The sequence below is a fragment of the Lissotriton vulgaris genome, chromosome 3_1, assembly GCF_964263255.1.
Source record: "Lissotriton vulgaris chromosome 3_1, aLisVul1.2, whole genome shotgun sequence".
Taxonomy (NCBI): domain Eukaryota; kingdom Metazoa; phylum Chordata; class Amphibia; order Caudata; family Salamandridae; genus Lissotriton; species Lissotriton vulgaris.
Genome location: NC_141689.1, coordinates 1,505,027,459 through 1,505,042,981, shown reverse-complemented (window position 1 = coordinate 1,505,042,981; position 15,523 = coordinate 1,505,027,459). Strand labels below are relative to the sequence as shown.

At 43.7% G+C, this 15,523-nt stretch overlaps 2 protein-coding genes across 2 annotated transcripts in view; both read right to left on the bottom strand.

The window, feature by feature from the left end:
* METAP1 (methionyl aminopeptidase 1) overlaps positions 1-15,098 on the bottom strand; it is a 264,690-nt gene extending 249,592 nt beyond the window's left edge. The window contains exon 1 of the mRNA XM_086961960.1: positions 14,776-15,098. Within this exon, the coding sequence (XP_086818086.1) occupies positions 14,776-14,892 (117 nt within the window). The 5' untranslated portion in view covers positions 14,893-15,098. The remainder of the gene's footprint in view (positions 1-14,775) is intronic.
* Positions 1-15,523, bottom strand: part of LOC147728074 (uncharacterized) — a 755,421-nt gene that overhangs the window by 211,880 nt on the left and 528,018 nt on the right. The gene's annotated exons all lie outside the window — the stretch shown is intronic.

The following is a 15,523-nucleotide window of genomic DNA, read 5'->3' as shown; positions in this document are numbered from 1 at the left end:
CAATGTTTGCGTTTTCAAATCTGATCTTTCTGGTTTTCTTTTTATTGATTCTTCTTAGTGGCTTCCTATTGCTCATTTTTCTTTTTAATCTTTTGTTACATTTCTTTTGATAAGGTTTTTCATTTCCAGCCTCATCTGATACAGGTACTAGAGTAGTTATTTCATTTCCTTCGGCGGTATCGGTATTCTTAATCGAAAAGATTGGATACTCTTTGGTTATCGATGAAGGTTCCTCTCTAAACAGTTTCTTCAGAGAGTATATTCGGTCCCCATTGGGATTTTTCTGGGTCGTATTATTAACTAGATGTACTGATTTTTGATCAGTGGTTTGAGTACTGTTATCACATTTATTTTGGGATTCAGGAGTTAAAGTTTTTGTTGAAAGGAACAATTCAGAGAGCTCTTTTCTTTCCTCTTGAGTCTGTGTACTTTTTGATAATTCAATATGTTCTTTTTTCCTCTTTTCTTCTACCAAAAATTTCAGAATGCCAATTTGAACATCCAAAGTTTGATCTGAATTTTCTAAGATGTTACCTAAAAAAGAGAGGACAGATTCAAGTATTTCCTGTAAGGTATGCAGAGACTTTGAAACAGGTGTCGCCATGTTAGTAGAGTTCATATTATTTGGAAGAAATGTATCCAATGATATATCCAAGTCTATTTTGTGATCAATTATTTGATCGTGAGATTCAATTTGCAGATCAGCTGAATTTGGTGATATCTCAGAAATATTTTCTATCGGTTTTATACCGTTTGGGTAGGGATCCTCGATGTCAAAAGAGTGGTTTATTTGTTTTACCGGTGTGATAGTAATTAGTTTTGAAGAATCAAGAATCGGTGTTTGAGACTCCTGTGTTGGACGAAATATCTGAGGTTTGGATTGGGAACCTTGATCACTTGGAATTGAGGTAGTCTGTGCATCCGTAGTAGGCAACTCAGAAGCCTCTTTAGGTGGAGTTTTTTCCATTGTTATAGGCGATTCACGATCAGGTAGACAAGATTGGTTTTTAGGAGTAGTAGCTAAGAAGTATTTACTAATAGCTGGTGTGCCAATTAACCGACCCTGTTTTACTGCTTTTACGGAACTTTGCCTTACAGCTTCCTCTGTACCCATTCTCTTCATAAAAATGGTACGCGATCTTAGTTTTTTATATGCCATAAATAATTGTCACAGTCAAATAGTCAATAGTAACCGTGGTGTTATCAGATGTGTCGTTTATCAGCGTCAGTAGTCAGCGACAAGTACTTTAGAAAGAAGAAGCTTTTCCACGTTTTAGCTGATTTCTCTTGGTAACAAAGACTATATGGCTATCGAACATTTTAGTCCAAGTATAAGTTTCACAGCGATAAGCAAGGAGATGAAAGAGGGGTGGCCCGTCACGTCCTTATGCGTCCTTGGACGGCCTTAGACGGCCCGCCCTTTGCCCGGGCTTCGCCCGGCGCCCTCCCGCGCAGCGGGACTCTGTGGTTGAAAATATACTATCTAGGGAGGAAGGGGAGGAGCCTGCAGGGAGAGCGTCCCAGCTGCTGATGATTGGGAGTTGTGGGCGCTCCTGGGACTTTGAGTCCTGCGCCCACAACACGCTCGCAGCCCTGCAGGTCTCAGTGCCCAAAATCAGAATCCAGGAAGTAGCGCTGTAATCCAGGCAGTAGTGCTGTCGAAGGGTGCCCTCTGGCGACGCGGGACCCGCGCAGCGGGTACCGCTAGCTGTGGTGGTAAAGATGAAAGCAGAGTCTCAAAAGAACACCGAAGACTCAGCGTCAGGACGCAGCAACAGAGCAAATCAACAAAGAAATAGAAAGTGAGAGCAAATACAAGTAAAGCAAAAAGCAAAATAAAACAAATCAGGATGAATGGGCGAGTGGATTTTAAACAAGAGGAAGCTCACAGGCCGCGAAAGTTATTTGTTGCGAGAGATAGGGGGGGAGCAGGAGGTGAGCCAGCGAGTGGTGCGTGCCTGCGCAGTCTGCTCATTTTCAAGCACTGGACTCGTGCTCGCTTCCGCAAAGTGGATGCCGCCACAAGCATGAGTGTGCGCTTGAAAACGATCAGAGCGACAGCTAAAGGCCCTCCTATGCACTGCAAGGGCGCTGCGTAGGCGAGACCTAAATCTTCTGGGGTGTCCTCAAATATTGTGAAGAATGCCCAATCCTTTCCCCGCTTGACAGTAAACTGAATTTTGACCGACATGTTAAGGTCATCACCAACCAATCCTGCTCATAAATATCAAATAATTCACCCTGTACACAGATCTAATAACAGTGGTCGAGCAGTCATTGGTCCTTTAAAGGATCAATAATGAAAATGTGGGGAGGAGCCTAGCCAGCAACCGTGATGGCCGCCTGAGCCCTCGGCTCCGCCGACCCGTCCGCTTCCCTCCCGTACCGCTTCTCCTCCTGTGTGCTATTTTGTAACTGTGGTGCGGTATCGGGTTCGGGAAGCGACGCTGGTTCCAACGATGTGCTCCCAGTCGGTCTCCCTGCGATGGGAGTGACAGGACGCTCTGTTTTCCTGTCGGTGATTGACGAAGGGGACCGGTCCTTTGTTCTCGGCTGCGCCCGGCCTGACAACGACAACATCGGCCATTGAGGGCAGGGCGGAATCGGCCGGCGAGACGCGGCAGAAGTTCTGGGTCTTCCGCAGTAGCGCAACAATTTTTCTTTGGATTTCCACGCTTTCATCGCCGCCGCAACAATTGTATCCCTCTCCCCGGATGATCCTGCGAGTCTTCTTGTCTTCAAGTGGAGTGGAGGGGGCCATTTTGGGCGGAGTGATTAGCGCTTGCAATTGACGAGCCGGTCTTTGCCGTGGGCGCCTGTTACGACCGACACTGTGTTGCCGTCATACGCGGCGCTGGAATGGAGGGTGCTGCCCTGGTCCCCACGCCCTGGCTGTGCTTGTTGGGGAGCCGATTTGATGACCGGCAGCTAGGAAGGGACGCCGGCGATCGAGATCGAGGGTTACCACACGCCTGCGAGCCCCATGTGCAGGGAGCAGCAGTATCATCCTCTCCCGAGGCGCCCTTGAATATCGGCGATGTTTTGAGTGCTTTGGCCGGTTTGCGAGATGCCTTGTGTTGCAATGCCCGGGACCTGGAGGGCCGATTGGACGACATTTTGCCCCCGCTCTCCTCGACTGGCCGAGCTGGCGCTCGCGTGCGGAGCATTTCGCCACACCCTGGGCTCGACTGTTGTGAGCTGCCTCTTCAGAGATGCGTGGAGGCGCTGAGGGTGAGAGAGCCAAATATCATCGAGAGACTGCCTGTCACAGCAATGGAGGAAAGTATGCTTCCTGCACTTGTACAGATGCTGGGGGATCGCCTTTGGACGCCTTGTCTGGTACCTCCATCGGGATCTACTGGCGAGACTGGCACTCTTATTCTGGGCATGTTGCTTATGCTTGGGTTGTCTAACTTTGGAGGACTGCTGCTGTGTGCTTGCCTGTACTGTACCTTTATGGATCACGTTGCCCTGCGTCGGGTGGAAATTGGTGGACGGTGCCTTGTCTCGCTGTGGTCATTCCGGCTGCTTCTCCTGTTCCGTAGGGCTACTTCGCTACTGTACCTCACTGGCACACTGGATCGCAAAGGACAAGGTTGACTCTGCTTTTCCCCTTCTTACTTACCGTTGCTTGCATTACTAAGACTGTGATGGATAGACGGGGAGCTGGACGTTGGCTATGTTTCGATTAGGGGTCGGGGTGAGGTGGCCGATAATATTCATGATGGCTGTTTCGGGTGCATATGGTTGGCAATCCTCCGGTAATACATGTTTCCTTTTTCTTTCTTCTCTTTCTTCTTTATTTCGGGTACTCTTTTTTGGGCGACAGGCACACTGCTAGGGGGGGGGGTAGGCCGTAGCCTCTGCATGCGTGTAGGGTGGGGGGTAGGGGGAGGGGGGGGGGATATTATTTTGTCCGTTTTGGTTTCTATGGGCCTTAATTTTTCTCTTATTTCTACATTCCTTTTTCTCTCCCCTTTTCTTTGGGTCAATGGCGTTAGTTGTAAGGGGGTGGGTAGCAATTGGCACACAACATATTCTGCGATTGCCAATCCTTGTGTACTGTTTTGGTGCCGCCATTTTGATGTTGTCTCCATGCTCGCTGGATTTCTTTGCTGTGCGTCGCCCACTTCAGTTTTGGTTGGTATGCTTGTTCCTTGATCCTTTCTAGTCTTTACAGTTTAATATTCTTCATAAAAAAACTTTTAAAAATAAACCTTCACTTCTCCTGCTCCCCAGTAGTACGTATCTCTCCAGTGTAACCTAAGTCGACTGTAATTTTTTTGAAGAACTACTGCGGTGCCGTATTGTTTGCTGATGTGCTCCAAACATTGTCGAGGCCGGCCGGATGGTTGTAGGCCCGTATTTGTTTCATGACATTGTGCAATAAAGGTTTTCAAAAAAAAAATTTTTTTTTAAATAATGAAAATGTGCTAATATGGTGCACCCCAAATAAATAACTAAATCAGTCAACCATGTTTGAAGATCTTACTGCACACTGCTGCTAATCTACACTCCACTCATGCAGCCGTGACCCTGCCTATGAACTCAGCTGCCCCTGGAAACCAGATGCCCAGATAATACTTCATGTCTCTCTCACAACAAAGTGCACAAATGCACCCTCAAAGTTATCCCACACATATCTGGAGGTTAACCTTCCTGAGAAGCAGGGGATGCCCCTGGGTGTATACTCCAAAGCCTAGGGTTAACCAGGAAATAGCATTAGGACAGTGATGAATATTCCACTTGGCAGAGGCAAGACGTGATAGACAAAATCTCAAGCTAATAGCTAAAAGAGGCCAACCGAAAACAAACTCTCCATATATAGTCAGCCACAAGTCAGTTTGACAGCCATGTCAAATCGAACCTAAAAAAAGCAAGACCCCAAGTAAGAAAGGACGGTCACTGTCTGTTGGTGTGAAGTGCGAGTAACTAAGTTCTGAGCAAACTACTATAACATCAGATAAAATGCACTTGGATCTACATGCAATATAAATAACAATGGATTGGCTTGAGATTCCAAGGTTAAAACAGTACAAATAGCTGGACTCTGCAATTCAGCACACTGAAATTGTAACTTGCTAAAACATCCTTAAACAGATGCATCAGAGTACTGCATAAATATAACAGACATATAGGAGTGACAAAAAATAAATAAGCACTGGCAAAGTCATTAGTGCTGGCATTACCTGGCAGCCTTTTGGCTTAATCGATACTTGCTTGGTTATAGTTTTTACAAAACGTTATTGTTCGAGGAGATACTGAGCTCTCAATCAATCTAAACAATTTTTGGTCTAAAAAATGCATAGTTGTCGATAGCTTTAAAATGATTTTTTTTTTTTTTTTTTTAAACCTTGTGGCAAGTGCCCCTTGAGAAGGAGCAGAATGGTATCACAATGCAGATAGCCAATGGTTGGAGGGGGCTGATCCACCGCCAATGCTGTATGTTGTAGTAGGCAGAAGACAAATGTGAATGACAATAACAGACCAATGGATGAAGACAGCGGTTGAAATCCATTATAAGTTAGTACATTATACTTATCGTTTTAATACATTCAAATGGTATCGGTAAACATCAGACATAAAAATGCTCAACCGAATCTCCCACTCATATAAAAGTAACAAGCCAATGGTAAAGCAGGATGGCCAAAAAGAGAAAGCGTGCCTCAACAATTTAAGCTAGCATGGACACTGAAATACTGCCACAATTTTTGATGGACAAGGCATTTTGCGCAAAATTCCACCGCTGCATGAATTTGTGCAAATCCCAATGTTCACGGAGGGTCGGGCTTTTTGTATATTTTTCTACAATCACATTCCGGTTTCATGTTATATGGTGTACATTATGCCCCTAGAACAACTTCAATATAGCAATTCGGTTTAGCATCAACCTGGTTTCCAGAATACCACAGCAACACAGTTGAGTGGTGTTTTTTGCTATGGTAGAAGGTAGAGTAATGATTGGAAAAATCGATTCTTTACCTATCCCTCCTTTCCAAACTAAAGCAGAGCAAATTAAGTCTCATAACATAACCTAACCTGAAAGGAGCGCCTCGGTTCACAAATCTATTATTCAAGTAATGGTTTTATACAAAAAAAAAAAAAAAAAGTTTCATCTGCAGTCTTTGATGAATTTCAAACTCAGTGGTTTGTTTCGAAAACCTTTCAAATGGTTAGATCCACACAATATAGTAACAAATCAATCAGCCACGCGTTTCGTCCACACTTGGACATCATCAGGGCTCCAAATTATGTATTGATAAACTGCTCTGAATTTCCTGTTCCATCCATCCCATTAATGAGAAAGTTTTGAGTAGTAGAGCGTTCAAATCCAGTGCGCCTTCTCTCCCGACTGGTTTTGGGAACCCTCCCAAAATTAAATAGGAAACCGCTTATTATTAAAGCCAACTTTTCTAACCATATTGTCTAAAGAGAAATACATTCTGGGGAGAAGTGCACAATGCATCCATTGGCCCTTCAGGGAGACACATACATGCATCGCTTTTTAAAAACAAAAAACATTTCACGACACCAGTGAGGCATGTCTCTGCTACATAATCGGTCTGCTGCATTATACCCCACTGTACAAGAAACTATCCATTCTCTTATCTAGCTGGGTGGGGCCTGAAGCCCAAAGAGTGACCTGGTTTGCACATCTATCTTCTACTTGATAATTCTTTAAATTGGGCTTTTTCAGATGAGTCAACCTTACTATAAAAATATGTAGACCCTCCCGGAAATATAATTTTCCCTATTCAAGCAACCTTTACAAGCAACTACTTGAACAGATCCAATGTGAAAAGAGATCCGTAAACAAATATGCTGAGAATACACAACTACATCTATGGGTGTCTAATTCAACTAAAATTTGAACCTCCACCTCAAAAAACAAAAATGCTATTAGATAATTTTCCTTGAAACAGAATCCAGCCCAAACTAAACAACTCCTAATCTATTCCAAGTAAACTCCTCTACCAGTCCAAAATTAGCATCTTTAATTATCATACTCCATTGGAGCATTCAAGCAATTCTCCTTTTCCAAATCAGGCTTAACCTGACAAAAGAATCTTATGTTACCTCATAACGAAACCTAAAAAGGACTACCTCATTCCAACTGTTTTGCCTAAAAAGAAAGCCTAAAACCCCCTGCACGCCACACCGCCTTCAAATCAGCAGTGCAGGCCCTACACATATTGCACCCTGATAGGGCAATGCCTTGCAGTCAAGTCTCCTCTCAAAGAAATTCCCCAAGAGGTAGTTCACTCCATCAAAAGTGTCACGCTATAAGTGCTGCATTACTCACAAGTCTCTTTAACTCTTTTTCCAGCTACAGAAAAAAAAATACACACAAATCTATCGCCTACTGCCGCTCTAAAAAAAACTAGTAACAATCAAATATACCTCAATGCTAATATTAAAGTTATTTTTGGCCAATGTAGTTAATTACTGTGTCTAAAGTGAAACAATCACATACATTCATTTAATACTTCAAAATGTTAAAGTGTTGTATTGTACATTATATTTACAGGAGCAAACTTTAAAAGTTTAAACATGATCTTAATGCATAGTTCTTGAAACATGACTTAGCAAAGAAAAGAAAAATAAACAATAACTAGTGATGGATAGAAAGAGCAAGAGTCCTTTCTCCGTGTGAGTGACCATGATAAATAAATAGGATTAAGTGGATTGCATTTCATTACATTATCAGGAATATTTAGTAGGTTAATCTACATAAATCCACAGATTACAGATGCAAGTGTTTAACCAATCAATCATCGAGACCCCACAGTAAATTTCCTTTGATCAAGAGTTGAACAACTGAATTCATTCCTAAAAGTCAACCTAAATATGTTCGAATAGGTGACCCTACGGGGTAGGTTGGTTCTCCGCTTTATGGTCCCATTTTACTTGGAATTGTAAAGAAAGTTGATGCGTTTCAACCCCTTGCGTCTTGGGGGTCTCCTCAGGACAAGAGCTGGTGTAAGTGTTTAGTTATGCTTGGTGGGGGTGTTAACTCCCAGTAGGGTTGGCAAGAGCAGACCTTACGGTACTCTGTGTGTTAGGTACCATTACAGAAATCCAATTGGATGGTTCGTTTATTTTTGTTAGTGGGGTCTAAAGGGATCCCGGTAAGCACTAGTCAGTGCTGCGGGGGAGACTTATTCTCACAGATAAGAGAACATGCATTTGCAATGCATCGATCTCGCCTTTGGGACTGCATATGTATTTAGCAATGCAGCACATTAGCCTGGGTGCTGAAACATTTACTGTTCTAGCAGTACCACCTTTCATTGCACTTGATACAACTTCAAAGAGACTTGTAGTTGTTTAGGCGTATCATGATGTGAGACCAAAAAAATGTTGAACGTTATATACACGAGTCATATGGTGCTTATTTATTATATGTAATGAACTACTATTGATAAAGCAAATAATTAACACAACAACCTAACATGCTTACACACTTGTTTTTAGCCTTTCTAGCCCTGCTTAGCTTAGCTTTCTACTTACTGCAGCAGGGGGGGTTTCGGGGACCGGAAAGCAAGGACGAGAGGAAAGAATGCAAAGCAAGTGGTGGGGGCAGGAATGAGTGGGAAGAGCGCGTAGAAGGAAAGGTGACAGCCTGCAAATGCAGTAATATAGAGTGTTCGATAGTAAATAAAACTTCACAGAGGGCACTGTCACACTAAAAGAAATATTAAAGTAAAAAACTTTGATTGCAAGGCGTCCTGCCCAGTTTAATGAGTCTATTCACATTGGAAATTATCTCTTTCCAGCACCCCGCCTGTAAAATTGCCTTTGCCTTAGAAAAATGTAAAGAGGTGAAAAACTTCACACAAGAGTCCCACAAAACATTACTTCCGCTGATTTGTATGGCATAACCTATTTTTGGAAGCAATGCACTACCACCAAAAATCACAAAATGATAAAAAGCATTGGGAAAGCCAATAGGCCACACCTTTGCTAGATTAGTGGCGGCCTATTGGCGTTGTCAATGTTTGTTTGCAGCGGCACGCCATGTCTTTCCAGAAAGTCACGACACAGACATATGCATACCTTGCATTCTATATGTAAATGTACAGGAATTTATATAGCGCAAATCACCAACCGGTCTCTAAGCGCTTGCTTAGGGAACCCGTCCTGGTATTCCCCTGTGAGATAACCCCAGCAGGGTATCCGCAAGGTGAAAGCCAGGCATCCCGCCGCGAGGGGTCGTTGTGGAGATTAAGCAAGCTATTGCCCAGAGTCACACAGAGTGTGAACCCGTGAATCGAGTAGGCACCGGAGCGAGAATTGTCGAGTCCATGGACATTTTAGGACTCAAGACCCCGCCGAGCCGGGATTTGAACCCTGGTCCCGGGCTGACCCCTGCTTCCAGGTCTGCCTCCTAACCAGTGAGCCACACTTCTCCTTCTATGCGCATGCAGGTGCCCACAAGGCAAACATGCAAAAAAAAAATTGGACTGAATGTTGCACAATGGAAACATTCACCCCCAGTCACAGATCTGGGTTTAATCCATCGTTATTTTGCTCACCACACCACCCCAGTTCAGACATGGCCATATGCAAAGTAGTCTTGACCCTGTGCCTCATGGAAATAGTCCAGACCGAACTGCCAAGCCATGTCTTCCCTGGACCAGATTCAAGCATCCTAGGACCGGTTTCTGGCTATTAGCCGTCATCAGCCAGGATAGCTTGATTCCAGTGGCATGGAGAGCACGGGACTCACCTCTGAGCATACCCGTCCCACAAGACATACATGGCGCAAACATTTCAAGGTGGACCTCATGCACAGGTCATGTACCTGAATAAATTGCAACATGTGATAATATGTTCCACAATGGATTCATACACATGCATCATGACGTGCTGGTGGCAATTTTTACACATGTCTAATGGCATACATGCCAACTTGCATAACAATCTCAGTGTGAGGAGGAGGAGAGACTTTGAAAGGAGTGGGGCCTCGTGCCAAAAAGCACCTATAAGGCACTTTTGAACCCAGCCATCAAGCCCCCTCCTTCCCCAAAAAAAGCTTGCAAAGGCTGGTGCCGATGTCCTGGGGTATTTTCACATCCTTTAATGGACTTCTGCAGTAAAAAGCTTCAGAAAAACAGCTGGAAACCCACTATTTAAAGTGGTTTTCAGCTCGTTTTCCCTGCCACTGTGTGATATTGGCTCCTCACCAGGAGACCGTGTGATGGGAGCCGATATCGTGTGTCATGCGGTGGCAGAGTGTGAGTAGGCAGGTATGTAATAGCCATGTAGGAACGAACGGTCTTGGAGCACTTAAAAGTGAAGTGAATCAAGTAGCTCTGTTCCACTCCACAGCTGTAAGGTACCTGAAGGGGGTAAAAAAGTGTTTTTTTAAAAACCAACAATGAAAATCCAGAACAGTTGAAGGGAAGGACTGAAGCAGGTTTGGCTAGATGTGGCACTGCAGGCTAGCAACAAGATGATACATGAGCCTACTTAAGGAACGAAAAATAAAATAAAGGCATTTGCTAATGCACGTATGGAACACTTTTTTTTCTTTTTAAGTGTTACCAGCTGCAAAATGCTGTGGGAAGGTAACTCTGAAGGAGTCCTGTTAGCCAATACAACAAGCATCTGCAATGCAATCACTCGCATTTACGCGAATATGAGCTATTGGCATTGTAAATTACAATGCCTTTTTTTGTGTTTTGGTTTTTAAAACATAAATAAAAGGCATTGTCATTTACATTGCCAATATCTTAAACTCTCGGAAATGCGAAACCTATTGCATTCCAAAAGGCATCGCTGAGTTGCCCCTTTCTGTCTCCCATGGCCCCTGAACAGCTCCCCATTTGCTAGGAGTTAAACAAGCCGGTGGTCACAACTGCACACGAAAGACCCTCCTGCAGTTAGAGACACTCATTAAAGAAAATAGTGCCTACAGACTAAAGAAGACATACCATGTAACAAACGAAGTAAAAAAGGCCAGGCCTCATGGGAGGTTAAGAAATGAAATTAAGGCAGTACTAAGGAGGGACTAACAAGCCTAAAAAGTCAGAAGCCAGCATTTACGAAGGAAAATGAAACCATCCAATGACAATATGGGCGTATAGTTGGTGGGGCTTCAATTACATATTCCAATACAGCATTGCTCGCACCACATGCGATGCCCAGGGGGCGAACCAAAAAGCCAGCTGAACGGCAGTAGCCAATGACTGAAAGGAGCTATCCAAAAGCCTCTGTCTGCATCAGTATGCATGTGTGATATGGCGTGTGATAAAATGAGCTTTCACCATACACACAAAGCCTAAAAGGTAAAAACAAATTATAGATTTATCTACATTATGTTTACAAGGTTAGGATGACATGGCATACTTAAACTGTGTAATCCACAGCGAAGCACAGACAGAGATTATTAGCCCTATGATGTAAATGCATCTGATAGTGCAGGTTAAATTGGAGATCCTGATGTGTCACAGATCTAACAAAAACAGCAATCTCCAGCTGCATCAAATGTTATTCCACAAACAGAAAATGCCCAAAAATTCTTGGAGATGCATCTCGGAGTAAGTTCCAAGTTATGATTTATTGTGCCTTGTGAAGCAACCCAAAGTCCAGGAACCTGCAAAAGAGTGATCATCTCACAAAACCAGTCACAAGTCTAACTGTATGCTAACATTCAAATTCATATCTGACCAAAAGAACCCTTATATCGCAAATCAGATATAACTTGCATGATTCGCGTTCACCTCTGGATAAGGAGAGCTTATCTTCAATTGACTGGAACACAGACAGAAACCCGGATAATCAGCAGCACTCCAAATAAGTAGTCAGTCTCGTTTGAATGGGAGTCTTAAAATAAGCTAGCGCAGCTCTAGCACAGTCACTAAAACATCCAAGGGTTTATTATGTCAGATCTCATCTTTTCTTGTTAAAACAAAGAACACAAAAAGACTCCACCTCATCCAGAAACACCATCTCTACCAAACTTGTCAAAGAGCTAGCATAACTTAGGTACAATTTTCTACACTCCTTATGAACCGGTCATTTGCCAAGCATGCATCATAACAAGCCATCTTTAAAGTCCTTTGCGAAAAGGCCAACCGTTACCTCCAAGAACACCAGCATTTAGAGACCTGGTGTTAACACTCAAAAGCAAAAACATACAATTCTGTTGCTACCCAACGTAAAATGCATAACACCCACAATCTCCTCAAACGACTTCAATTCAGCTTCCACGGACAGCATGAAACGAAAACAAGCATCAAAATCTAACAAAGCCCAAAAGGAGTCAATGAAAGTGATGCATGCTTACTGGTACTAAAGCAGAGCAAAACTCAATGTCACAAGCCAGAATATACTGTTCAGCCGCCTATGAAGCAAGACCAAGTCAGAGGCTCCCCTTTCTCCATGTACCAGCTCTCCATATTCAGCACAGCTTAACAACTGAAAATGTTTTCCCCTTAAATTGTCTCCAGGCTTCGTAAATAGATCTACAACACTCACTAAGGGCACCTACATCCTTCAAAATCTCAAGACCAACAGCAAGGACATCATTAACTTTTATAGCAACATGGTACACATAACTAAAAAACTCTATAAATACACAAAGAGCCAAAATGGAAATAATGTATATGGATAACTACATACGCCCTAAAACTCAAAACTTTGTTAAATAACTCCTGACTATTACTTCGAATCTAAGGCCAAAGTTCATCCAAGAACATGCCCAAACACTGAGGAGTCATTCTACATTCGGCTAGAACCAGTCATGTGTTTTCAGGTCATACATATCAAACAAACTACACAATTAATTAACAGATATACAACTTTTAACTCCCACAATACATCAGTCACTTGTTGCATCCTAATCATTTTTCAGAGGCAAATTATTGAACGGACATGAATATTTTCATGAGGTCAAAAAGCTAATATTTCCATCTCCAAGTAGCCCAGACTACCAGAACAGAGCTCTTAACCAGAAGAAATCATGGTTGCCTGAGGCAGCAGACATGTCATTGGCTGTGAGTGCATGTCCAAGTCAACTTCAAGACCTTCTGACTTACCTCTAAATGTGTTATCTGAGGACAGAGTATTAACCGTTTCTGAACACCACCTACAAGTTTGCTGCCCCAACTTTATTGCATCCGTTTATGAAACTGTATTAAAGCCACATACAGAGGTGGGAGTCAAGTGTCAGATGCTGGGCAGTGAAATATAGGTCTGATTTCTTATAAAGACGAACCCTAGTAACAAAGCACCCTTCTTTATTTAAACTGACAAGTTTGCCCCCAGTGGATTAGTGCTACACTTGGAGCATTTGTTTTTAATTTTCATTGATTCATAAAAGGTTCCCAGCAATACTCGAGGAATCTACGAGATCTGATGAATGGGGCCAATCTGTCAGTGTGTGAGAATAACTGCATGCCTAAGTATAACGTTGTAGCTCCCAATTATTCTGCTACTGCAAAGTACTCATTTTGCGCACCTTAGTTCCACATAGATGGAGAAAATGTTATGTGAATCTGCCATAATCTATCCGCACCATGACTACACAAGGTAATTAGCATCCCCAAACTGATGCACTTTAAACAAATCCCTTCTTACTGTAACCAAAAGGTCATTTGATAATCATTTTTTATCTTTTTGTATTTAATGTATCTCCTGTGCATATATGCTAGAACTTGCAGGTTAGTTTCCATTCCAGATGATGTAAACATTCAGAACCCTTGGCCATAACAATCACACATTTAGGGATATTGCACAAATGCCATAATGTAAATAACGTATCGGAATGCATTTGTATAGCGCCTATTACTCTTTTTGGGGCGCTGAAGCGCATACCCATACGGATTGCAACCTACACCATGCGTGACTGGAAGGGTGTTTTTGTTTTAAGCATATGTGTGAAGTGCTTTCATGTAGTGCGTGATGACCACGGAGGTGCGGTTATCTTTCTTTAAACACTGCATTAAGTGCCGCCATGTGTCAATCTATCTCATAAGTTACTCAAAACCTCCTGGAACACACCCGAAAGAAAGACTGTCGTTTACGATAGTGGTGCTGCGGACCTAAAGATCTTCGTAATGATTCCGGTGGCACAGAGCGGCCCTGGACGGGAAACGACCAGGAATAGGGTCAATAAAAAATAAATAAATTCCCCCCGCATAACAGTACAACATATCAAATTAGTTTTGAGGACAAGGTCATTTTGAAATACAATGGAAATGAAAGAATAATACGAATGGTAGAAATAACGTCAGGAAATGTAGAGGGGGAAAAAAAAGGCATGGGGGCCCACGTGCAGAGAGACTGACTCGCAGAAAGAGGAGGTTAAGGCAACCCGGCGCGGCGAGCAGGACAGTTGTAAAAAGATGGAGGTTTATAGAGAATCGGAGACGTGCAGAAAATCCTAAATGAATCCAAACTACATTTTGAGAAAGATTAAGGCGAAGGGCGAGCTTATGTGCAAACGGTACAGGGCTGCACTGTCAAACCCGGTATCCCAACGCCTCGTCTGGGGTAGTAAGCGCTACATAAAAACATGCTGACACTCATTCTAACTCCCCCACCACTTGACGGCAGTTACGGGGGGCTGGGTTAGGCCCCTGTGCACCTGCACAGGAGCAGCACCCGGCTCAAAGTGGGGCTGGTCCCGCCCTCTTACCCAGGCGAGGCACGCTTCCAGCCCCGGCACCTCACCCACAGCAGACCCCGGCAGGGTGTTCACTGCTGGCAGCGTGAGTGCCGGCGCTGGCACCTGCGCACCCACAGGCCCGACGCCGTCCCCTACCCTACCTGCGAGCAGAAGTAGGACCCTTGGATGCCCAGCTTGATGCAGGTGGGGCACTGCAGCTTGGCCTGGCTGCAGCAGCCCTGCGTCTCGCACACCCGGCTGCTCTCCACGGCCGCCATGCTGCAGCTCCTCCTGCCGCTGGCAGCCACAGCACACCCGGGCCAGAGGAGGAGGAGGAAAGGAAGGGGCGTCCCCAGGCCCGCCCTGGCTGCAGCGGGGAGGGGTGAGCACGGATAGGCCCACCGGAAGAGGCAGAAGCTCTTCGGTCTCAGCCCACCTCTGACGTTTCCCGGCGTACACTAGAGGCATAACCTCAGGCCTGTGTTCTGGGCTGGCTTCCTGTTAATTTTGTTATACTCACAGCCATGTAAATCCATTTGAAAAAATTAAATTCAATGTCATTTAAAATCATATTAATTTTCTGCAGGTGTTAAAGTTGCCAGATGACTCATGTCACCTGCTTCGTTTTCTAGTCCTGAGCTGTCCTTTTCAAAATAATTTTCAGGTGTGGTTGTCCAGTTGGTTTAGTTGACTTCGTACCACGACTACCACTCCGATTATATCATAGGTTAACAACGTCGAAGTCGGGGATAGGAAATGATGGCTCAGGTAACATGGAGTCATGTGCTAACTAACCACTTTAGTTTTAATTTAAAAATGACTTGAAAATATGGAAACAATTTGCTTGAAAGATAAAATGATGCAAGCACATTTTACATATGTTAATTTACACCTTGGTATTTAATTATA